The 23,839-nt window shown below is 38.0% G+C and overlaps 1 protein-coding gene across 3 annotated transcripts in view; it reads left to right on the top strand.

The window, feature by feature from the left end:
• Window positions 1-23,839, top strand: part of TNKS2 (tankyrase 2) — a 62,862-nt gene that overhangs the window by 1,404 nt on the left and 37,619 nt on the right. For all 3 annotated transcript variants that reach the window (XM_067710016.1, XM_067710015.1, XM_067710017.1), the window contains exons 2-9: window positions 11,435-11,659; window positions 14,018-14,113; window positions 16,233-16,269; window positions 16,452-16,527; window positions 16,901-16,995; window positions 18,993-19,059; window positions 21,619-21,805; window positions 22,873-22,994. In XM_067710016.1, coding sequence (XP_067566117.1) covers window positions 11,435-11,659; window positions 14,018-14,113; window positions 16,233-16,269; window positions 16,452-16,527; window positions 16,901-16,995; window positions 18,993-19,059; window positions 21,619-21,805; window positions 22,873-22,994 — 905 coding nt within the window. The remainder of the gene's footprint in view (window positions 1-11,434; window positions 11,660-14,017; window positions 14,114-16,232; window positions 16,270-16,451; window positions 16,528-16,900; window positions 16,996-18,992; window positions 19,060-21,618; window positions 21,806-22,872; window positions 22,995-23,839) is intronic.

Raw genomic sequence — 23,839 nt, 5'->3', positions numbered from 1 at the left:
CATAAGAAAGATTTCCTTGTTCACAGGCATTGCTTTTACACTTTCTACCAATGGGAGATTTGTTTGTTTTAACCTGTACCTGTTTGAAAATGTAAATACTACTGGGAGGTATGCTTTCTCCATCAATTACAAATTTGTTGGGTTCCCATTGAGCCTTTTAAGGGAGAAGGTTTGGGGGACCGTCGGTGGGAGAACTATAAACAGCCTGTGGGCAGCAGAAAGGGGGGAAGGATGAAGAATACCGAAGTCTAATCTTCTGTTTGGCCATTTTGCCTAAAATTTTGGTGATCAGTGCTGCCTGTCCTCAGCTAATTTGGATTGTCCTGGTTGTCCGTGTAGTAAGCATTTAAATAACTGATTTGGCAAACCGTCATAACCAACGATATGTAATCCAAGGGGTAGTGTTACTTATATTCTGTTCACTTGATCTGTGGGATAAAAATAACCAAAGATCTTAGTTGCTACCTTTCAAGAATTTGTTGTATTAGTGAGTTCATATCTGAAAATAGTAATATTTAGAGGCTTAAGATTATGGATTAGCTTCTTATTGACCTTATTCCTCCCAACCATCCCACCCTGAGTTCTGTCCCAACATTGCAAAGTACTTTTTACATAGATTTCATGTGGTTTGTTTAGACTGAAATGGAAAACTTATTTTAGGAACCAACTTACCTCTCACAGTTTATCCAAATTCTCAGGTACAGGTTATAAGCTTAAGAAGTCAAGGTATAAAAGAAACTAATAAAATAAAAATTACTAATAGTCTACATTAAATCAGAGCTTTAAAGCCCTGCATTTAAACTCAGGTATATTAGAAACTTTTTTTAATTAGCTCAGTAAATTCAATCTAAATTATTATTAGATTAATGAGAGAGAACCTGTTTTCTTAATTTTTTTTTTTTAATTTTTAAATAAGTGCATCCAGCTGCATTTTTCTTAATATGTGGAGAATATATTTTATAAACTCTTTGTAGGTGGTGAGTTATTCGTTATGTTAATATGCATGTAAGCAGGTTATTGGAAGCTCAGTGTAGGTGGGACTATGTAACTGCCTGACCAAGCAGTTTCTTGTGTTTGTACATTATAGGGTAAGCTATGGGAGGGAAAATTTTTTTTTAAGCCGATCAAAGCTTGAAGGTTTTATTGGGGGGTAGAGTAGACATGATTTTGTCTTTTGTTTGGATTTCCAAGGAACAGGAACGAAAAATAAAGTGAATCACGATAGAACAGATTAGAAAAAATTTGGTCTGTCTTTTCATCTAAAATATTTAGTTCGATTAAAGGAATAATCAATTGCCAGTCCTAAAGGAGTTAAGTTCTTCTATCAAATGAAAAGAGTAATCAATGTAAATAGGAACTTTTCTCCTATTATTGGTCTAGATTACATTTCTTAGATAAGCATGCTTTAAGAAGTCACTTCTTAACGAGAAAAATTGTTCCCTCTTCAGTCGCTCTGCCACCAGCCCCCTACCTACACCCCCACACACACACACACACACAGGATATGAATGAAACTTGTAGAGGCAGGTTGGTGGTAGGAAGGCTACAGCTCTAATTTTGCTAAAAGCAATCGCATCTGAAATTCTTGACAGTATAATCCCCTAGAAAACAGCAGATCTCAGTAAAGGAGATTGCTTCTCTGAGCTCATTTCTGAAAAATGAAGAGGGACAGAATCTTTGGGAGAAAGTCATCCTGTTGTCCATCATAGCCAAAGAAAGAAATACACAGTATTCTCAAGAATCTTAGAACTTGGGGGACTGGGCTGTGAGGAATAGAATTCCCTGGCTTGAGAATCTTAAACATTCTTTGGAGTGTGCAGAGAGGTATCATTCAGTAGGAAAATATGTAAAATAATAATTTATTAGGTTCAGGGAATTCAGGTACAGAGATGGTGGAAAGGAGGTGACACATATGTATGTAGCTAGAGAATGACAGGTTTAAAAAGAACTTGCATTGTTAGAGTTCTAGTTAAACAAGGTAACATTTGTTTTGTATTTGTAGCATGTTGTTACTGTTCTGTATTTGTAGTATGCTACTCAGCCATATACATTGAACTAGTCAGACTTAACTTTATTATATTCAATTAAGTGAATTGCATATAAGAGGGGTTTTTTTGTTTGTTTGTTTTTTTCCCCTGGAAGAGGGAAATGGAACTAGGGCATCTGGAACTTATTATACAAGCAACTGATATGAAAACTAGAGTTACTTATTCTAGAGATAAAAGAAGGCTAAGGTTAAACAATGTTTCTATCTACACATATGTGTAAGATAGTCAAGTAGAAAAGTGAGAGGATATGACTCCTCTGGCCTTGGCAGTCAAAACTAGGGGCTAGTAGGTGAAAGGTTACAAGGAGTCAGACTGCCTCTAACAGTCTGTTCAACTGTGGGATTGGCTGGAAGTCTCCAAACAGTGGTTGGATTGGCATCTTTCACAGATGCTGTAGAAAGGATTTCTGTATAGGGTAGGCAATTGGACCAGTAAGTCAGATTCTGACTGGTATAAGAAAGTGGAATGATTCCTCCAATTGAAGATTTTAACAACTCAGCTACCAAAGATATAATAGGTCTTGTGATTGCCACTGATATCCTTTCCCAAAATGGTGCTATTGAAGACCTCCAGTAATGTTTCAAAAGCATTTCCTTCTTTTGGCTGTAGGTCACTGTCATAATTATGGGAGATGCACAAAATGTGCCCACATTTCTTACCTAGGGCTAGAATTATAGACTTCTGTTTCCAGGATTGGTTTTTGCTGTGGGGAATAATTAAGTTCTGCATCAGTAGAAAACCCCAGTATCAAATAAAAACCAGTCTATTTAATAATTCAGAATTTTTTTTGACTTATCAGACCTCCCAGTATATTATCAAGACTTGAGTTATACCTGTTTCCTCAGCTCTTGATGGATTTAGAGGTAGGCAGTTGACTTCAGTAACAACCAGTCTGGAGTACTTGTTACAGTATTTCCGCATTCAGGTTGTCAGAATTTCATCACCCCAGAGGCCATGGCATCCTTTTCCAAGTTTCTTCCACTCTGACCAGATTATTTGTCCCAAGTTGAGCTAGGCAAAACCTTGTCCCTTGTGTTCCTCATTCTCAAGAAATATACGTGGGAAGTACTTTTTCTAGATCTTAGTAAACTAAAGTTAATAGTAAATGAGAAGCATAAAATGATATCCCTTAAAAAAAATCTGACACGAGTCCTGGCTGTGTAAGTCAAGCTGAAGGCTGCTTGATTATACATTCCCATCTCCTAGGCCACAGGAGCCTTCTCTGTTTCATGGCATTGGTTGACATTTTCTGTTTCTGAATGTTTCCTTCTGACAAAGCCCTACATGACACCAGCCTACCTTTAGGTTGGCAAGACATCACTGTCATTTCATATTGGACCAGCTGCATCATCAATGGCCCATTCCACCTTTGGACTGTAAAAAGGGGGAGGTGGTGGCTCTCAATGAAACTTCCTAAGAGTCTAAGTTGGTTTCTCTATAGTGACTTCCAGTGCTTCACAGCTTTCTGGAAGCCATGCAGATGAAAGCATGTTTCCAGTAGAGCAGCAAAATATGATACTGTTAACAATAGTCATGGTTGGCAAGACAGTTCCTGGGACTGCTGAAACTGATGGCATCTAGATTGTAACGAAACTTGACAAAAGAGAAATTGTATAGACTACTTTTCTTAGTCATCACAAATCATTAACTTCATATTTTCTGTGGAGGTCGTTTGCTTACTGTTCCAACAAAGTATTAGCTATGCACCAAACAAATGTTTGTCAAGTCCTCCTATATACCAGATACTAGCCTTGTCCAGTAAACAGAAATGAACAGGGGACAATGCCTGCCATTAAGTAACACAGTTTATTGATCAGCAGATTTACTTTCCAAATAAGCCTGTTTTGTTTCATTGTCAGTGCTTTATAGTGGATTCAAACTCAGTGTATGATTTCATCAGGATTTTCATGTTTGAAGATGAGTGCTATTCCATAGTTATAAAATAAACCACAGTGTATCCTGAGCAGCCATGACTGCTAACTGTAGGCTTCTGATTCCTTTATAAAGAGATCCTTAGGATATGAAGATTGGCATTGACTCTGAGGATATGCCTATTCATGTTTTACCTGGCCAGTGAGAGCATGAACAGAATATACCTTGCAAAACTATTTTTTCTTCAAGAAATGAGTACTTAACAGAAGTGCTTTGAACTATTCTTGACACTGTAAGAATGGGGATTTTATCAGGAATTAACCCTCAGAGTTTGGGAAGCCATTTAAAGCTAAGGTTTCACCAAACTTCCAAAAGTAGATTTTAAAATTTGAACTAGCTACCTGCTGACCCCCTCTAAATAATTCCTTTCATGTCAAGAAGTGGCTTCAAACATTGAAAATCTCAGACTCTTATCTACTGTCTCAGGATAGCAGCATGACCTCTGCACACATATATAGTCCTTACACTGTGACTTGGAAAACATGCTGGTCTGTCAGTCAGTCTCCAGATGGGTGTCAGACCTCTTAATGGCTAGGAAATCATGTTGATACAGTTATTGAAGTAGAAGTCATCTGTGTCTTGGACTGTTGGTAACTATGTAGATAAAATCACCGTAACCCTTTCTCCCCCTGTCTCCTCCCTAGCTAAAACTTCAATTTCAGTGTTTAGTCAGACACATCAGTATCGATTCTCTCTCTTCGGCTCTGGTTTGAGGCAACCATCTTCTCTTCTCAATGGTATTTTAACAAAAGGCTACACTTGACCTTTCTTCAGCTTGATCACTGATCCTTTGGAACAGATATCTTCCTAATTGACTCTATCTGTTGTAACAACTAGATGTTCTACTACACCTATTTCTATGCCCACCTCACACTCCTTTTTTGGGAAGTTACTCTGTGAGTCACCATTTTGACTACTCCACATGTGTCGATCACCACCGAAGAAATAGTGATCCTTCTCAAAGTGCTTGGGCACATCAAGTAACTTTCCAAAGAAAGGGGTACCTTTACTAATTTTTCTTTATTTTGATTCCTTTTCTCTTACTCTCCAACCTAAGTCTTTTTTAAAAGCTTTTCTTCCAGGTGGGTGCTGCGTGGCTGGGATAGCAGAGCCATTGACTGGGGCAGCTGTGGGTGGCTCACTTGGGAGGACAGTGTGATCAACAGTACCCAGGCTGTGGTAAGGAAGATTCAGGTCAGAGCATAGTGGCAGCAGATTTGGCCTTTCCCTCCTTGAAATTTTCCCTCGTGGCTTCTGCTTTGCCATTCTTTCTTTCTTTCTTTCTTTCTTTTTTTTTTTTAAAGAAACTGCTTTTTTATTTATTTTTGGCTGTGTTGGGTCTTCGTTTCTATGCGAGGGCTTTCTCTAGTTGCGGCAAGCGGGGGGCCACTCTTCATCGCGATGCGCGGGCCTTTCACTGTCGCGGCCTCTCTTGTTGCGGGGCACAGGCTCCAGACGCGCAGGCTCAGTAGTTGCGGCTCATGGGCCTAGTTACTCTGCGGCATGTGGGATCTTCCCGCACCAGGGCTCAAACCTATGTCCCCTGCATTGGCAGGCAGATTCTCAACCACTGCGCCACCAGGGAAGCCCGCCATTCTTTCTTAGTTTTATTTCTCAGTCTCCTTTTCTCATACCGTGATATATTAATTCAGCAAATATCAACAAATTGTTATGTGCCATGCAGTGTGAAGGACACTGGGGAAGTAATGATGAACTAAGATAGACATTGATCCCCTTTTATGGAACTTGAGAGTCCAGGAGATAAGTACTAAACAGTAATTACAAGTTTTAATAAGTGCCAGAAGATACTGCTGTGAACAACAAAGACAAAAACTCCTGTGTTTTTTTCCTGAAGTTTGCATTCTAGTGAAGGAGAGGGGAAAACCAACTGAATTGAATGTGTGGGTGTGCCGAATGGTCTGCTGTAAATAGAATGCTCAGGAATGGCCTTCTTAAGGTGGAGACATTTAAACAGGTTAGACAGTGAGTAGAAATGAGGGATGCAAAGAGCAAGGGAGGAGTCCAAGCAGACAGGCAGCATGTACCACTGAAGTAAGGTTGGCATACTTGATGAACTGAAAGAAAGCTGGATCACAGCTCAGAAAGGGAAGAGTGGTATGAAATGACGTTTGAGAAGGCGGTAATGGCCAGTTCATGCAGCAGACCTTGTAGGCCATGGGAGCGTGATTGAATTTTATTCTAAGCAGCAGTGGGAAGCCAGTGAATTATTTTAAACAGGGGTATGGTATGATGATTGTCTTTAAAAGATCTCTGGGGACAGAGTAGAAATGAGAGGCCCAATTAAGCAGACTTTTGCAGTAGTTCAGGCTGGAGACAGTGGGTTGGGGCAGTGTCGGTGGAATGAAGAGAAGTTAGGGAACATGTTGAGTCTGAGATGCCTTTGAAATACCCAGGTGGAGATATGTCCAGTAAACAGCCTGGAATTCAGGTGAAAAGTCTAGACTGGAGATTTAAATTTGCAGGTTGTGTATCTATGTGGTGCTTAAAGCCATAGGAGAAGATGAGATCATCTAAGAGGGGAAAAGAGGGTAGAGAACTGAGTCTTGAGGAATCCTGGCATTAAAAATGGGGTGGAATAAGCAAGAAGCCCCCAGGGAAGTAGGACATGTCCAAAACCTGAATTCCTCATCTTTTGCCATGAACCTGTTTTGGCTGTAGCCTTCCCCATCTGAGTTGATGCCAACTCCACCACTCCATTTCTTAGTCCAAAAACCTTGGAGTCATCCATGACTCCTCTCTCGGCCCCAACCTCTCTTAACCTCCTCACTCTTACCCTCACCCCACGTCCAATATGTGAGCAAACTGTGCAGGCTCTACCTTCAGAGTACCCAGAATCTGTTACTTAATATTCTGACAAGTTCCACCACATTATGGTCCAAACCACCATAATCTCTCATCTACTTCTATCCTAAACCCCCTTAAATCTAGTCTCAACACAACAGCCAGAGGGTACTTTTCAAATATAAGTCATATCATGTAATTTACCAGCTCAAAACCCTGCAGTGACGCTCCCTTTTTCCTCAGAGTAAAAAAGCCAAAGTTCTTACAGTGATCCTCAAGCCTCTCTAGCTGGTCCTCGTTACTTCTAACCTCATCTCCTGCTATGCTACCCCTTTCTTACTTGGCTCCATTTACTCTGACCTTCTAACAGTTGGTCAGTAGGGCTAACACTCTCTCTTTCAGGTCTTTCACCAAATGTCACCATCTCAGTAAGGCCTATGATGACCTCCCTGTTCCATTTTATGACCCACTCCATACACACATCCTGATTACTTCTTATTCTACTCTTTCTCTAATTACCTTTTTTAAAAAATATTTATTTATTTATGTATTTGGCTATGCCAGATCTTCATTGCAGCACACGGTATCTTTGGTTGCAGCATGCGGGCTCTTAGTTGCAGCATGCATGTGGGATCTAGTTCCCTGACCAGGGGTCGAACCTGGGCTCCCTGCATTGAGAGCGTACGTCTTAACCACTGGACCACCAGGGAAGTCTCCCTCTAATTACCTTCTAACGTACTCATTTTGTGCATTTGTTGTTCATCTGCTCCACCTCCGTAGAAGTTCCTCAAAGGCAGAGATTTGGGCTGTTTTGTACACTAGTATGTCCCAGGCACCCAGAAAAGTGTCCATTACATGGTTGATATTGCCTGATCATTTGTTAAATGAACAGATGAAACAAGGAAAACCCAGGAGTGTGTGATGTCATGGAAACTTGGAGAGATGTTTCACAAGGAAGGAAGTAGTCAGTTGTCGAATGTTGCTGAGAGGTCAGTCAGATGAGGACAGACATGTGTCTTTTGGGTTTGGCAACATGGAGATTGTAAGTGGCCTTGATGAAAGCAGTTGTAAGGAAGAGGCCAGACTGGATTTGGGAGAAGAGTAAATGAGAGAACTGGTGACAATCCTTAGAGGTTTGAATATGCAGGGGAGCAGAGAAATGGAAAAGTAAATTCAGGGAGAATGTTTTTAATAAGATGGAAGATATAGAACATGTTTACATACTTCCGGGAATGATATGGTGGAGAGGGAGAGACTGATGTGAGTGGGCAGACCTTGAGAAGGTGAGCAAGGGCTACAGTGTAGAAGGGATTGATCCTTGATAGAAAATACACTTCTTTCAACAAAACAGAAAACTAGTAGTGCTCTCTAGTCAACTTCATTCATTTTCTTGCATGGCTTCAAACACCATCTTTATGGTCAGGACTTCAAAATGTCAGTTGCTAGCTCATACTAATTTCCTTAGATCAAAATCCACAGAACCTTCTACTTACTGGGCATTTGTTCCTCAAGCTAAGCATTTCCAAAAACAAATAATCTTATCTCACAAAATATCCTGTTTTACTTTGTGTCTCAGATATCTGATAGTCGTCTCTTTTCCCAAAATTAAAGAAGTTGTCAGATACTGTCAGTTTTCTCTTCTGTCTTTAGTTACTCCTGGCAACATTGTGTGCAGTAGCAAAAGATTAGACACAACCTAACTATTCATGAGAAAGGAACTTGTTAAATTTTGGTACTTGCAGTCAATAAAATGTGTGCTGATAGGAGTTGATTTCTAGCATGTTATTAGTTTTTTGGTTTTTTTTTAAGGAAGATGCAAAACAGGGGTTTAAAATATACAATATATTAGTAAGTATTTGCTTGTCCTTCAGTGACCATTGATGTGTTATGTAGCAGTATTTTTCATACTGTTTCTACAGGATGCCTCTGGAATAGGGGGGTAATTTCCTTTGGGTCTTTGTGAAGAAGGCAGCAGATTCAACCTGAATAGTATTGTTTTAAATTGAATTCAGCTAATTTGCAACTTATGAGTGCCAGCTATGTACCAGGCATTGGGTATTTTTGCAGTGAACGAGACACATATTGGAATTTTATATAGGATTTCATTAGAAAATGCTAACTCAAAAAAGCTTGTGCGCCCCCATGTTCACTGCAGCATTATTTTTCTTTTTTTTAAATTGAAGTATAGTTAATTTATAATGTGTTAGTTTCTGGTTACTGCAAAGTGATTCAGTTTTATATATGTGTGTGTGTATATATGTATATATATTCTCTTTCATATTCTTTTCCATTATAGTTTATTACAACATATTGAATAAAGTTCTCTGTGCTATACAGTAGAACCTTGTTATTTAAGTTTTATATGTGGTAGTTTGTATCTGCTAATCACAAACTCCTAATTTGTCTCACACACGCACACACACACACACACACACACACACACACTCCGTTTCCCCTTTGGTAACCATAAGCTTGTTTTCTATGTCTGTGAGTTTATTTCTGTTTTATAAATAAGTTCATTTGTATCATATTTTAGATTCCACCTATAAGCGATATCATATGATATTTGTCTTATCCATTCATCTGTCCATGGACATTTAGGTTGCTTCCATGTCTTGGCTATTGTAAATAGAGCCACTGCAGCATTATTTACAATAGCCAAGACATAGGAAAAAACTTAAGTGTCTATCAAGGATGAATGGATAAAGAAACTGAGGTGTATATACACAATGGAATATAATTCAGCTGTAAAAAAAGAATGAAATCTTCCATTTGCAACAACATGAATGGACTTTGAGGGCATTATGTTATGTGAAATTAAGTCCTGGGGATGAAATGTACAGCATGATGACTGTAGCTAATAATACTGTATTATATATTTGAAAGTTGCTAAGAGAGTAGATCTTAAAAGTTCTCATCACAAGAAAAAATTTTTAACTATGCATAGTGATAAATGTTAACTAGACTATTGTGGTGTCCATTTTGCACTATATACAAGTATCAAATCATTATGTTGTGCACTTGAAACTAATATAACCTTATATGTCAATTATATCTCAGTTTTTTTAAGGCAAAAAAAATTGCATTAAATCTATTGCCTGAAAGCAGCTTGAAAAACACTAGTCTATAGGACAAAATCCATGCACCACCTTAGTGTGGCTTGTAAGGTTCTTCCTCATCTGGCTTCTGCCTACTTGGGCATTCTGTGTCCTGGCTACTATGAATGATTAGCTCTTTCACACTTCAATGCCTGTGTACATCTTATTTCTTCTGCTTCAACTGCAGTGCTCTTTCCTTGCTTAGCTTTTTCCCACTCCCTGTCTCTTTTCTCCTCACCTCACTTCTCTCCTCTCATTTTCCTAATGATCCCTTCATTTTTCTGTAAGCCTTCAGCTGACATGTCATCACTGGACTCTCCTTTGGGATAGTCCTTCCTGTTCTCTGCTTTCCCCCAATTAGGTATTCTCTTCTTTGAGTTCTAGTAGCATTTTCTATATACCTCTTTTATGACAGTTATAGTATATTGAGATTACTGTTTCTCCACATCCTAAATTGTAAACTCTTTGAGAGTAGGGAGAATCAAAGATCAAGAATAGGGAGTATCAAAGACACCCACCTCTGTGACATAGAGCTTAGAATGTTCAGACAAAACAAAACAAAACAAGACAGTTAATCTCTTCAGTCATGTAACTCTTCCCTCAGTTGCAGCCAGGCCAGCCTCAGACATACACCTTGGAAACATTGTATGTTGTTGCTTTCTCATTCAACTCCACTCTGGTCTTCTTAGAAGGACTATATTCAGGCTTGGTGGTTTTAAGAATATTCTGATAAAATTTCAGATGAATGTAAAGGTCTTTTGTCTCTCTCCCAATACACAGATATGTCTCCCCAACTACTTTAACATATGTCTGAAATCCTTTTCTTTTTACTATCAAGTGTAAAAAGATTTCAGGTGCTGTTACGTAGGAATGGTAAAAGATTGAAACTCATTGGTACTAAATCTATTAACCAGTATAAATGAGTTGTCTTTTTTGGTTTTTTTCCTTACGGGGGCAATTGCAGCAGAACTGTGGGACATGGGTTTCTAAAGAAGGCCTCCTACCTAGGCAGAAGTTGCTTGTGTTGTGCAGGTGGCAAAGTAAGGGCTCCTTTGAAGACACCTCATATCACACTTCTGCCTAGTATCACCTCTCTCTATCTTCACTACATAGACAAATACAAACATTTTTGTTGCTGTCTCATAGTCCCCCAGTTCAATAGAAACATTTCATGAGATACATGTGGGAAAGGGATTCTAGCAAGAGTTGGTTAGTATATACTTTGAATACCTGAAAATGTCTGCACACAAAATATGCAGAACTCATCATTTGCGATTAGGAATGCTATTGTAGAGTGGGAAATGTTTGAACTTTGGGCTTTCAGTCACTAATTTCATAACCTTCCTCTGAAGTTAGTAGTAGTACTACCTAATGTATTGGAGAGACCCTTTGACTTTCTAATTAAGATTAGTTAATGATATATTTCATCAATGAATTCTTGAATCTGTTACTGTTTTGCATCCAAAAACATTTTAGCATGGCTTGTACTTATTGATTCTAATTTGATATGTTTTCTTTGGAGAATTTAAATGTGGATCATTTGTTTTCTTCTAGGTTTTGGACGGAAAGATGTAGTTGAATATTTGCTTCAGAATGGTGCAAACGTCCAAGCACGTGATGATGGGGGGCTTATTCCTCTTCATAACGCATGCTCTTTTGGTCATGCTGAAGTAGTCAATCTCCTCTTGCGACATGGTGCAGACCCAAATGCTCGTGATAATTGGAATTATACTCCTCTCCATGAAGCTGCAATTAAAGGAAAGATTGATGTTTGCATTGGTAAGACTGTTTACATTCCAGAATTTTTCTGAAATAGTTTGTAACTATTCTCCATCTTAATTGAATTCATTTGTTAATGTGATCAAATTCTGCCAGGCTGAATTTAAGTATTTAAGAACATTTCGTGATTAATCCAACCACTGTTTACTAAGTGTCTTTTTGTATGTGGTACTGAGCTTAAGTATTTTAGAGAATAGAGTAGTACAGAATTTCTCTTCTCTAGAAATATGGATTCTCTTGGGAATAACACACAAAGAACCAGATGAAGGCGTGGTGGAAGTGAACAGAGTGTTAGAGGATAATGAGTGCAGTGACTGGGCTGGAGTTGAGTCACTCCTTCCTGAGTCTTCCCAGGAAGTACTGGGGAGAAAGGTCAAAAAGGTAGGTAGTGACTTCTTTATAGGGAGCTTCGGATTCCAGGGTAAGGAACTTGATATTGTTACGTAAATAGTTTGGAATCGTTGATAACTTTTAAGGAGGGGACAGTGTGGTGAGAGCAGTATATTTTAGAAAGAGTGATGTGGTAGAGGGCTGAGTAGAAAGGATGGCATTAGGGAGACTAGCTAGGAAGCTGTAGAATAATGCAGATGAGAAATGATGAAGGCATGAACTAGGGTGGTTGTAGGAGAGTAGAAATGGCAGGATAAGTCAAGAAGCATTTGAAGGAAAAACTGTCAGTCATTTAGGATACTTTAATGAATGAAATAGGATTTGCTTAACAGTTTGGTCACTGACAGAAAATTATACGCGAGAAGGCTGCTTATTTGAGAATTGTCATTAACCCGGTATTGACTTTTCTGAGCTTAACAGAGTCAGATTTTGGACTGCTACCTTACCTCTATTTCCTGATGCAAAACAGGGACACTTGAAATCCTTGAGACAGATAGAAAACCAGTTCTGTGCACTAGGAAAAGTCTAGGGGCTCTATGCTAGACTTAAATTGTTCTTTCTCTCTCTCCCAGCCCTCCACCAACCCAAATCACCTTATACTGAAGTCATGAGCTTAGTTTAAATTAGGTTAGGTAATTTATAAAGATAAGAAAAGGATTACCTAGTAACCTCTGTCCAGTTCTCCTTTCCTGTGTGTTATCTTTTTTTGGTTGTTTTTGTCCTTTGTGTTATCTGCCCTCTGCTCAGAATCCTTTTCTGGTACCTGAGTTTCAGGCATATAAATAATTAGCTTTAATAATGTAGGGTTTTCCAAATATAGTTATAGATCTGCACTGTCCAGTATGGTAGTTGAAGACTTGTAATGTGGCTAGTTCAAATTGAGATGTACTGTAAGGGGAAAATACATACCAGATTTCAAAGATTAGTACAAAGAAAAGGAATGCAAAATATCTCAATTTTATATTGCTTACAATATAAATGTAAATATTGAAATGACAATATTTGGGGTATATTGGATTAAATAAAATATGTTAAAATTAACCTGTTTCTTTTTATTTTTATAATCTGGCTGCTAGAAAATTTTAAATTACATATGTGGCTCACATTTTATTTCTATTGGACATCACTGTTAGAGATAGGAGTACAGTGGAATGAACATTAACCCTATAAAGGAACAGGAGCTGAGCTTCCCTTTTTGCATGTATTTGCCTGTCTTTCCCCAGCTCCTTATTTATACATTGTGATGGAATATCTTTATATAACCAAATAGCAATATGTACAGAGTATAGCACAAGTCTTTTTATGCTTTTTGGGTTGTAATGTAGCAGTTTTGATTGGGGGTTTGTTAACTCTACAGAGTGCTTTTTTCTTTTTCTTTCTTTCTTTTTTTTTTTTAATCCCGCAGATCCCTATTCCTGGGCTATTCACAGCTTTAGAAATTTCATTTTTGCTATTATAGAGTAATCTTTCTAGACAGTGTTCATTTGGTGTGAGAAAACAAGCTTTCAAGTAAACTTGCCTTTTAGTTCTTTATCTGTCCTTACTCACTTGTTTAGCAAAGGAAAATCTGACATTGAGCTTAGGGGAGATAAATTAAATGTGTCTAATACATTAAATAATGGAATATTTTATATATTCTTATCTTTAAAATATAACATTTACCATACTATCAGGATATAAAAAGTCTTTAAATTACTTTGAGACTTCTCACTGTTGTGGCCTCTCCCGTTGTAGAGCACAGGCTCCGGGTGCGCAGGCTCAGCGGCCATGGCTCATGGGCCCAGCCGCTCCGCGGCATGTGGGATCTTCCCAGACCGGGGCACGAACCCATGTCCCCTGCATCGGCAGGCGGACTGTCAACCACTGCGCCACCAGGGAAGCCCCTGGACCAGAATTTTTGAGAAAATGATTTATTAAAATCAAATTGTCACAATTACCATTTTGAAAGGTAGTGTTGCTGTTTTGCAGTGCTCTTACAGCATGGAGCTGAGCCAACCATTCGAAATACAGATGGAAGGACAGCATTGGATTTAGCAGACCCGTCTGCCAAAGCAGTGCTGACTGGTAAGTCTACATACTCTCTTTGGGTATTCTGGGAAGAATATAAAGAATGAACTTGCTAGGTAGACAGTCAGTTAATGACCTCAATGAGATTTTTTTAATAGTATCAGTTCAGTTGCTATTCATTTTTTTTTTTTTTTTTTTTTTTTTTTTGCGGTACGTGGGCCTCTCACTGTTGTGGCCTCTCCTGTTGCGGAGCACAGGCTCAGCGGCCATGGCTCACGGGCCTAGCCGCTCTGCGGCATGTGGGATCTTCCCGGACCGGGGCACGAACCCGTGTCCCCTGCATCGGCAGGCAGACTCTCAACCACTGCGCCACCAGGGAAGCCCTCAGTTGCTATTCTTCTTTGCATCTGAACAGTTGACATTTGATTCTTGTCCAAGGAAGGTAAAGTTTCCTGTGTTTTTTTTTTTGAATTAGCTTTTAAATTTGTGATTCCTGCCTTATTGGGGGCAGGGGTGGTAGATAATTGTGTGTTAGTAATCATTCTCTTGCTTTTCTAAACAGGATTCTGGGCACATCAATTTCAGTACCATGAAGAGTAAGAATTACTGTGTTCTACTAGAACATATTCATGTGCTTGGAACATATTAAGATATATAAGGCTGTGTTCCCTAGGTTTAGGTTTATTTCAGACTGTCAGGCTTTTTTGAGTGGTAGTATCTACTTCACATATTTTCTCCCTTACCAGAGTATTTCCTCTGAAGCAACTCTCTGCCATATTATTTTTTGTATTCTTATCTACTGTGTGATCACCATTAGAATTATGTCTAATAGTCAAGAGTTTGAGGGGCTCTGCTGTGAGCTTTTGTGCTTGGGCTTTGTGATATTTCTTCTGGTATTACTGAGCAAATTTAGACTAGCCCCCTAAAAGAGCTCTAGAAAAGTGAGCTATTGTAACCAACAATTCAGTGTTCATTTCCTCCTTCCCTATTCCATGCTATTCCCTACTTTTACCTTTGTTAAAAATCTTGGGGCTCAAAAGAAGCCTTGCACAGCAATCAATATACAATTCATATTGTGGACACCAGTTAGGATTTCGTTGAAGCAAATAAATAAACACTTTATTATGTTAATTTAAATTGTATCGATTTTAAAGTTTTTGCTTGTATTCATTTGTAAATATAAAGGCTATAGGCATAAGAAGTTTATTTAGTCCTGTTTTTGTGTGTATATATATATATTTTTTTTAATTTATTTATTCATTTTTGGCTGTGTTGGGTCTTCATTGCTGCGCGTGGGCTTTTCTTTGGTTACAGCTAGCAGTGGCTACTCTTCGTTGCTGTACGTGGGCTTCTCATTGCGGTGGCTTCTCTTGTAGCGGAGCATGGGCTCTAAGCGTGCAGGCTTCAGTAGTTGTGGCTCACAGGCTCTAGAGAGCAAGCTCAGTAGTTGTGACGCACAGGCTTAGTTGCTCCGTGGCATGTGGGATCTTCCCGGACCAGGGCTCGAACCCGTGTCCCCTGCATTGGCAGGCAGATTCTTAAGCACTGCGCTACCAGGGAAGCCCTATTTGTATATATTTAAAGCAGCATTGTAATAAAACAATTTTAGTGTAGAAAAATCTTCTGGATTCATAAAAATGTTAATGATTATGTTCCATTGGTGATGCTATAGAGTATCTTTTGTAATTTCTGTGATATTGTTATATTTTTATATTGGATTTTGTTTTGTTCTGATTTTGAATGAAGTCGTGAATGCATTTTGTCTGTTAAACAAATAACATTGGTTTTATGAAATTTGAGGAGTAAAAAAGAAATGGAAAAGGTTACCCATAACCTACCCCCTAAGACAAACTTTGTTAAAATTTTGATTTATTTCCTTCTCGGCTTTCCTCTTTCTGTGCATATTGTTTTCATATAGTTGCGGTAATGTTTCATTATATAACACTGAATCTTTTTTTCACTTTCATAACAGAGGTATTCTGTCTGTCTTCATATATATATTTTTAAACTGCACAGTATTCTGTTGATTAACTATTTTCCATTCATTGGACATTTATTTCCAATTTTTTCTACTTTAAATATAGTTCACTGAGCATCTTTATGCATAAAACTGACATTACTTCTGTAATTAATTTTGTTTTAATTTCTGCTTTTTTTTTTTTCCCCTAATTCACAGGTGAATATAAGAAAGATGAACTCTTGGAGAGTGCCAGGTGTGTACTAGTGTTATAAATATGTATCATAAATATTTCACCATTTAATTTTTAATTTTATTTTTTTTTACAATAAACAAACTCTCTAAAAGAGAATGCATTTTTTTTAATGGTCACATACATGTCTCCAGATAGGATCTGATAAAGAATAAAAATTGCTAATACATTTTTTTGTATGCTAGGAGTGGCAATGAGGAAAAAATGATGGCTCTGCTTACACCATTAAATGTCAACTGCCATGCAAGTGATGGCAGAAAGGTACTTCCTTTTGCAACTAAGTTTGTGTGCATTTCCTGGTAACATGAAATTGTGTTTATCTCTTAACTTAAAACATTTGACAAAAATGCTGATATTTTCTTTTAAGCAATAATTTGGATTAATTCTTAACCTTAGTAAAACTTTTTTAATAATGAACATTTAGGTAGCTTCCTATTTGCAATAGTGAACTTGTAAACTATTATACTATGCCTTCAGTATATATGTTGGATTTTGTAAAACCAGATTATTACTATTATTTAGACTGAAGTTATAAAGGTTTTTCTGGATTTCTGGTTTTATATTTGGATTTTTACCTTTTCATGCATATTTCTTAGCTATTGAATTTTATTAATTTGTCTGTTTAACATTTCAGTCAACTCCATTGCATTTGGCAGCGGGTTACAACAGAGTAAAGATTGTACAGCTGTTGTTGCAACATGGAGCTGATGTTCATGCTAAAGATAAAGGGTAAATAAGCATTTAAACAAAAATGAGGATTTCTTAAATGTTACTGTACTTGTGATAATCTCTGTAATCTTGTAAAAATCATATTTTTTACTAAACAGCATAAAACATTTATTGAGCTTTTATAATATGCAGATTGCTCTGAGAGCACAGGGAATTATAAAACCTTAAGGCCACCACCCATAGGTCTTACACTGTACTCTAGGAGGCATGAAAAGATACCTAACAGTATAAGTTCTCTACTAAGTGTGAGGTGATAAATAGAAAGGGATAGCACTTATAGGAGTTCCTAGGAGGGAATGCTTAGTGCTGGCTGTAGTGGTTGAGAAATCCTTCAGGAGGAGATGATACTTGACCTGGACTTAATTCAAGAAAGCAGAGAGTTTAGGAAACATCACTCCGTGCAAGCTAACTGATGTGAGAGAACGTGCTAAAACAGATACTGCAGCATATCTTAAGAAACAATGACTAGACCAACGTGGCTGAAGCCTATGATTAATATAGGGGAGAAGTGAAGGTTAGGGTTGGAGAAGTAGGTAAGAACCAGCTTTTAAAGAACTTGGTATTCTAGCCTAAGGAATTCAAGCTTGATTCTGTGAGCCACAATAGCTGTTGAAGGATCTTAAGCAAGGGGAATGCTTCTTCTAAAAGAGGAGTTTTATGCAAAGAGGAGTTTTAGGAAACACAATCTGGCAGCAATGTGTAGGGTAGATTGAAGAAGGAGACTAGAGGCAAAAAGAGCAGTTAGGGGAGTGAGCATTGTAGGGGTTCAGGCGTAGTAAGATCTGCAATAGTAGTGGCAGGGGAAATGGAAATAAAAAGAAGGCACAGATGCAAGAGATATTACAGTGTAAGAATGGTTAAGGTTTGTCGAATACCTGGATGTGATGAGGGAGAATAGTAGAGATTATTCCATTTCATATTCTGAAGCTGAATGAGTGAGACCCAATGATACACATACTGAAATCCAGTAGAGAAAATTAATTATCCTGGAGGGGAGAAACCTTGCGTTCACTTTTAGAAGGCTTGGTTTTATGAGATGATGATGGAAACTTGGGTGGAGGTAGCTAGTAGATAGTTGGGAATGAAATTGGTGCTCAGGTAAGTAAGAAATCATAATCAAAATGGTGAGGAAAGCCATGAGCCTCTACAGAGAGGACTGATAGAACTAAAGACTAAGCCATGGGTAGCCATCACTCAGCAGTGGCCATCCCTCAGCAGCGGCCATCATGATGATGTCTGTGGTGATTAGTGAGTGATTCCCAAGGAGGAGCAACTTATAGATATAATTCAGGATTTTAAGGTTCTGCTGTACCTTCCTGTATAGAAAGTTCTTCCTCCATTGCCGTCATGAAGGAGTTGGGTTTTATATTATGGAATATAGCAGTTTACCTTACAGAATCTTTAAAAAAAAAAGTTTCAAAGAAGAGCCAGTGTTTGAGCTCTGAGTTTGTAAAAGATGTGTAGAAATCAGAAGGAAGGGAAATCTATCCCATTACACCCAGGGGATACTATGGAGTTCCGGGAACTTTAAATGGTTTAGCTACTGTTATGGAAGGGTAAGTAAGGCTAGAGAGTCAGATCATTGTATGCCAGGCTAAACAGTTGGAGCCACCATTTGAAAGCAAGGAAGTAGCAGTGAAGGACGTGAAAATGAGGACTAACCATATCAGATTTACCTTTTAGGAAAACTGGCTATAGCTTGGAGTATAAATTGAAGTGGGGCCCATTTCAGTAGTACAGGGAGAAATAAACAAGGCCCAAACTAAGGGGATGGCAGTAACAGTGGGGGCAGGGGTGGGGGGGTTGATTTGAAAGAGACTTGGGCATTAGAATTGTTAGGACTTAGGGTTCAAATACATATTATCAAGTTTTATACACTTTTGTTAGAAGGTCACATAAGCTATTTGCTAGTTAAATTTGTGTAAATTTAATTAAAATTAAATTAAAGCCTAGGGAATCTTTAATAACACAGGGTTTTCCCCCTTCTCGTATTGTAGTGACCTGGTGCCCCTGCACAACGCCTGTTCCTATGGTCATTATGAAGTAACTGAACTTCTGGTCAAGGTTAGTTCTTGTATACTTTTCTTATAAAATATTACTTGAAATACATAGTATATATGTCTTCTTTGTGTTTTTAGTGCTTGGTAGATATAGAAAGAGTATTTATAATCATTACAAAAATGTGGATGATCGATAGATCAGCATCTGACTGCTTTGAGATTTTTGAGATACAGTAAGAGTTTTTATATAAAGTACCTGTCCCATTTTGTGAATATCAGAATAAAGTTTTGAAGTTTCAAAACTCTTGAAAATATCAGAAGTAATTTTTAGTGGCCCATATGTTATTAAAACCACCAGTTAGATTTTCAAGACCTGCCCAGTTGTACTTTGGGTTGGAACAGGCTTACTTGGTAAGCTTCACTTCTTCCGTTATGCTGGGCAGCTCTTGTTTAACAAGCAGGTTCCAGGGACTGGCAAGAAACTTCTTGTTTTGCTCCCTGTTGGATGAGAATAGAAGCTATATATTCTCCTTGAGAGTGGATTCAAGGATGTTACCCACACCCATTTCTTTTTGTCCCCCAGTCTCTACATATGTATTTGACATTCTTTACACTTCTCTCACTCCGCTTCCATTCTGCCCTTGAAACTCTTCCTCATTCTGTCAGCAGCTGTCATGAGAAGGGAAAGAGAGCATTTGTTTCCAATGCCTCTCTGCTTCCTTTTGGGCATGTGCTACCACCGAATATATTTTCCCACAGAAATAACTTTACTATAATGATTAGATACTCTGAGTAGCCCATAAGCCTTTTAAAATGTATAAGGTGACTATAATATTACACATTTAACAGTAATGCTTTTGCTTATCGTAAAACTGAATCTTGAATTTAACAGAATATTTGGAATGTTAATTGTGGATGAGAGTGAAATATGAGATAGATTGCATTGGGACTTACAGGCAACTGAATGGTGTTTTCCTAAGACCTAGTGTTCACTAAATAAGAGTGGGAGGAGGTCATATATAGAGAGGACGCTAAGTGAGATGAGGGTGCAGTTGCCAGAGCAGTCAAGCTCAGGAGAGTCAGGAGTTATCTAATAGTTATAAAACACTGTGTTCGTTGAGAATTAGTTTCCCATCATTGAAAGTATTAAAAGAGTAAGTAGCTGGTTTGCCTTCTGCAGAAATGCTATGGAAGGGATTTTGTGTTTGATGAGAGGTTGAGCTAGAATGACCTCTGTGGTTTATCCATATCCAATACTTGGAAACGTCTAAAATTAAAAAGACTAACAATACCAAATATTAGCAAGGATGTGGAGCCCTAGAACTCAAAACGTTGCTGATGGCAATACAAAAATAATACAACCACTTTAGAAAACTGTTCGGCAGTTCTACTAAAAGTAAACATACATCTTCCACAGGACCCAACAATTCCACCCCTAGGCATTTATCCAAGAGAAATCACAGCATGTATCCAACATTCATAGTTGTTGTGAATGTTCATAACAACTTATTCATAATAGTCAAAAACTAGAAACAGTCCAAATGCCCATCAACAGGATGATGGATAAGTGAATTGTGGTATATCTATACAGTGGAATGCTACTCAGCAATAAAAACAAACTTTTTTTTTTTTTTTTACTTTTTATTTATTTTTGGCTGTGTTGGGTCTTCGTTACTGCGCGGGGCTTTCTCCAGTTGTGGCCAGCGGGGGCTACTCTTCATCGTGGTGTGCGGGCTGCTCATTGCGGAGGCTTGTCTTGTTACGGAGCACAGGCTCTAGGTGCGCGGGCTTCAGTAGTTGTGGCACATGGGCTCAGTAGTTGTGGCTCATGGGCTCTAGAGCACAGGCTCAGTAGTTGTGGCACAGAGGCTCAGTTGCTCCGCAGCATGTGGGATCTTCCCGGACCAGGGCTCGAACCCGTGTCCCCTGCATTGGCAGGCGGATTCTTAACCACTGCACCACCAGGGAAGCCCCAGCAGGCGGATTCTTAACTGCTGCACCACCAGGGAAGTCCCCAATAAAAACAAACTTGATACAACAAAATGAATGAATCTCAGAAACATTGTGTGAAAGAAGCTAGACACAGAAGTACATGCTGTGCTATTCTACTTTTATGAAATTCAGGAACAGGTAATTCTAATATATAGTGCTAACAGTCAGAATGGGGGCAGGAATTGTCTATAAAAGGAGCATGAGGGAACATTCTGGGGTGATGAAAGCATCCTCTATCTTGAATTGGGTGATGGTCTCACAGGTATATACATTTGTCAAAACTCATCAAACTGTATACTTAAGAACTGTGCATTTTACCATATGTACATTGTATCTCAGGAAAGGAAAAAATAGTTCTTGGAAAAGATGCAGGTTAAATGTAAAGCTTCATTTTTAACTATTTTTAACAATAAAATTCAATAGGCACTTGTGGGTAGGCCTGGCAACCACTGACTATTTTTCTGCGGGGAAAAAAATTACTCTTTCTGAAGTAATTGGTTTGAAAAGTGACCTTTGGGAACATAACCTTTTTAAGCTTGCATGCTGTTAAATTACACACCACTGATAATTCTAAATTCTCTTAAAAACTGAGCGCTAAGTATATGCTTTACCCACCCTGCCCCACCCCCAGCATGGTGCCTGCGTAAATGCAATGGACTTGTGGCAGTTCACTCCTCTTCATGAGGCAGCTTCCAAGAACAGAGTTGAAGTGTGTTCTCTTCTCCTAAGTTACGGCGCAGATCCAACACTGCTGAATTGTCACAATAAAAGTGCTATAGACTTGGCTCCAACGCCACAGTTAAAAGAAAGATTAGCATGTAAGTATAAAATGATGAATGTTCATTCAGCTAAGCTGTTATATCAGTAAACTAACAGTTTTTCTTTCTTGTTTGTTTTTTGGATATTTTTGAATAATAAGGTATTTTCCTTAGCCATGGGTATCTATTATTGTCCACACTAACATATTTAATCATTTGAATGTTTTCTACTCATTTTGCTCTTAAGATGCTATGAAAAGAAAGTATATTTGTATTTGCTTTTTTCAAGTCAAGTTAAATGCTTTTTGTGTGTGTTACTCTTATGGATGGTATGCTTTTGGAAAGAAAGAATTTGAGTTTTATTCCTATCTTTGATGTGACTTTCTTATTAGCTGCTGTGAAGTGTTATTTGTAGGATTGCTGTCTTGTAAACATAGTCCCCAGATCTTACCATCTAATATTCTTTGGTATCTGGGCAATTCTGTGCTTTTCTGTCTATAACTGAAATAGATGTAGTGGTGAGAAATAGCCACGTATTTCAGATATAGTATTACTATACATAAATAGGAAACTTGTGTTAAGCTTGTATTATTCTGGAATAGTAAAATATAATGGGTGGTTTCACAAGTCTGATGAATAATAGCGAGGAATCTTGAGAAAATGCCCTCTTTCATTTGTTGATCAGTAGGTGGCTCTTAGAAATATCCCACTAGTCTAGTCCCCAATTCTCTGATGTGTGAGCAGAACCATCTGCTGCTGCTGTAATGTTAATATGGGGACTATGATCACCTTTTCTTTTATTTCTTCACTGAGAAAAGTTCTGTGCTTTGGAAAATTCTCAGAACTCTCTGGTCTGGGAATATATAGCAATAATCCTTATATCAGACCAAAATAGACCTTGAATAGGCCATGTTGTATACACATGGGAATGAATTGGGTCATAACTGAGGGGAGCTGGCATACCACTGTCTCCCTTTCCAAGGGTTATATTTGGAGACTATCTTTAGAGCTTCATTCTGGCTACTTGGTAGATAATTTTGAAAATAAGTTCAAGAAAAATACCACGTCTGGCAAGCCCCATAAATTTGATAATTCTCATGGAGATTTAAATGCTTTTTCTTATCTAGATGAATTTAAAGGTCACTCGTTGCTTCAAGCTGCACGGGAAGCTGATGTTACACGAATCAAAAAACATCTCTCTCTGGAAATGGTGAATTTTAAGCATCCTCAAACACATGAAACAGCATTGGTAATGTTTCAGATTTAAGTTTTTAAAATGAAATAACCAAAAACATGCTAAGTTAATCATAATGTCTTCTTTTGGTGATGGCGGATGACTAACATAATGTCCTACTTTTAATAATAGTATTGTTTTAAAAATATGTGCTTTTTAAGAATTAGTGCCTGTAGGTATATAAAGAAAAAATTTCAAACAATACAGAGAAATAGACAACCACATCTGCTCAGAATGCAGTACTGTTGTTCATTTGCACATCCTTCCAGACAAAAATTTTATTCACATACTGGCATGTATTATATGTGACTTTTCTATTATCATAAATCGTATATATCATTTGCTTTTTTTAATTATAAAGAGCATAAATGTTTATGATTGAAAATTTGGAACCCACTGAAAAAGAAAATAATCTTGCCATCAAGATAAAAGCCACTTGATTTTCCTTTTGGTATTGTTATTTTTTCAGAATTAGATCTAAAGTCTGTATATATCCCCTTTATACTGTGTGAGTAAAGTATCTGTGTGAGTAGAGGCAGCTTCCCTGATGGAGGTAATGTCAGCTCTGTGGTACTGTAACAGAGTAGATGAGAATTGGGCAGTCTATGGAAAAGCAGTAAGAAAAGAATGGAAGCTAATAGAGGTAAGTGGTGGAAGATAGGAAAGGGAATGTTGTGATCAAAGGCTACCTTAGAAGTAGAAATTTAAAGGAACAAAGTTGTATGAGTTGCAGAATGTGCTTTCAGTGAGGGAAGATGACACTAAGTAAATTAATGTCTTTAGGGGAAGATTTAACTTGTAATAGCCTTACTTACCTAATATCTTTTATGGTTAATTTTCTTCCTTATGCCATGATATAA

This window comes from Pseudorca crassidens, chromosome 16, assembly GCF_039906515.1.
Source record: "Pseudorca crassidens isolate mPseCra1 chromosome 16, mPseCra1.hap1, whole genome shotgun sequence".
Taxonomy (NCBI): Eukaryota; Metazoa; Chordata; class Mammalia; order Artiodactyla; family Delphinidae; genus Pseudorca; species Pseudorca crassidens.
The sequence above is the reverse complement of the archived record's forward strand: the minus strand, read 5'-3'. Positions and strand labels throughout refer to the sequence as shown.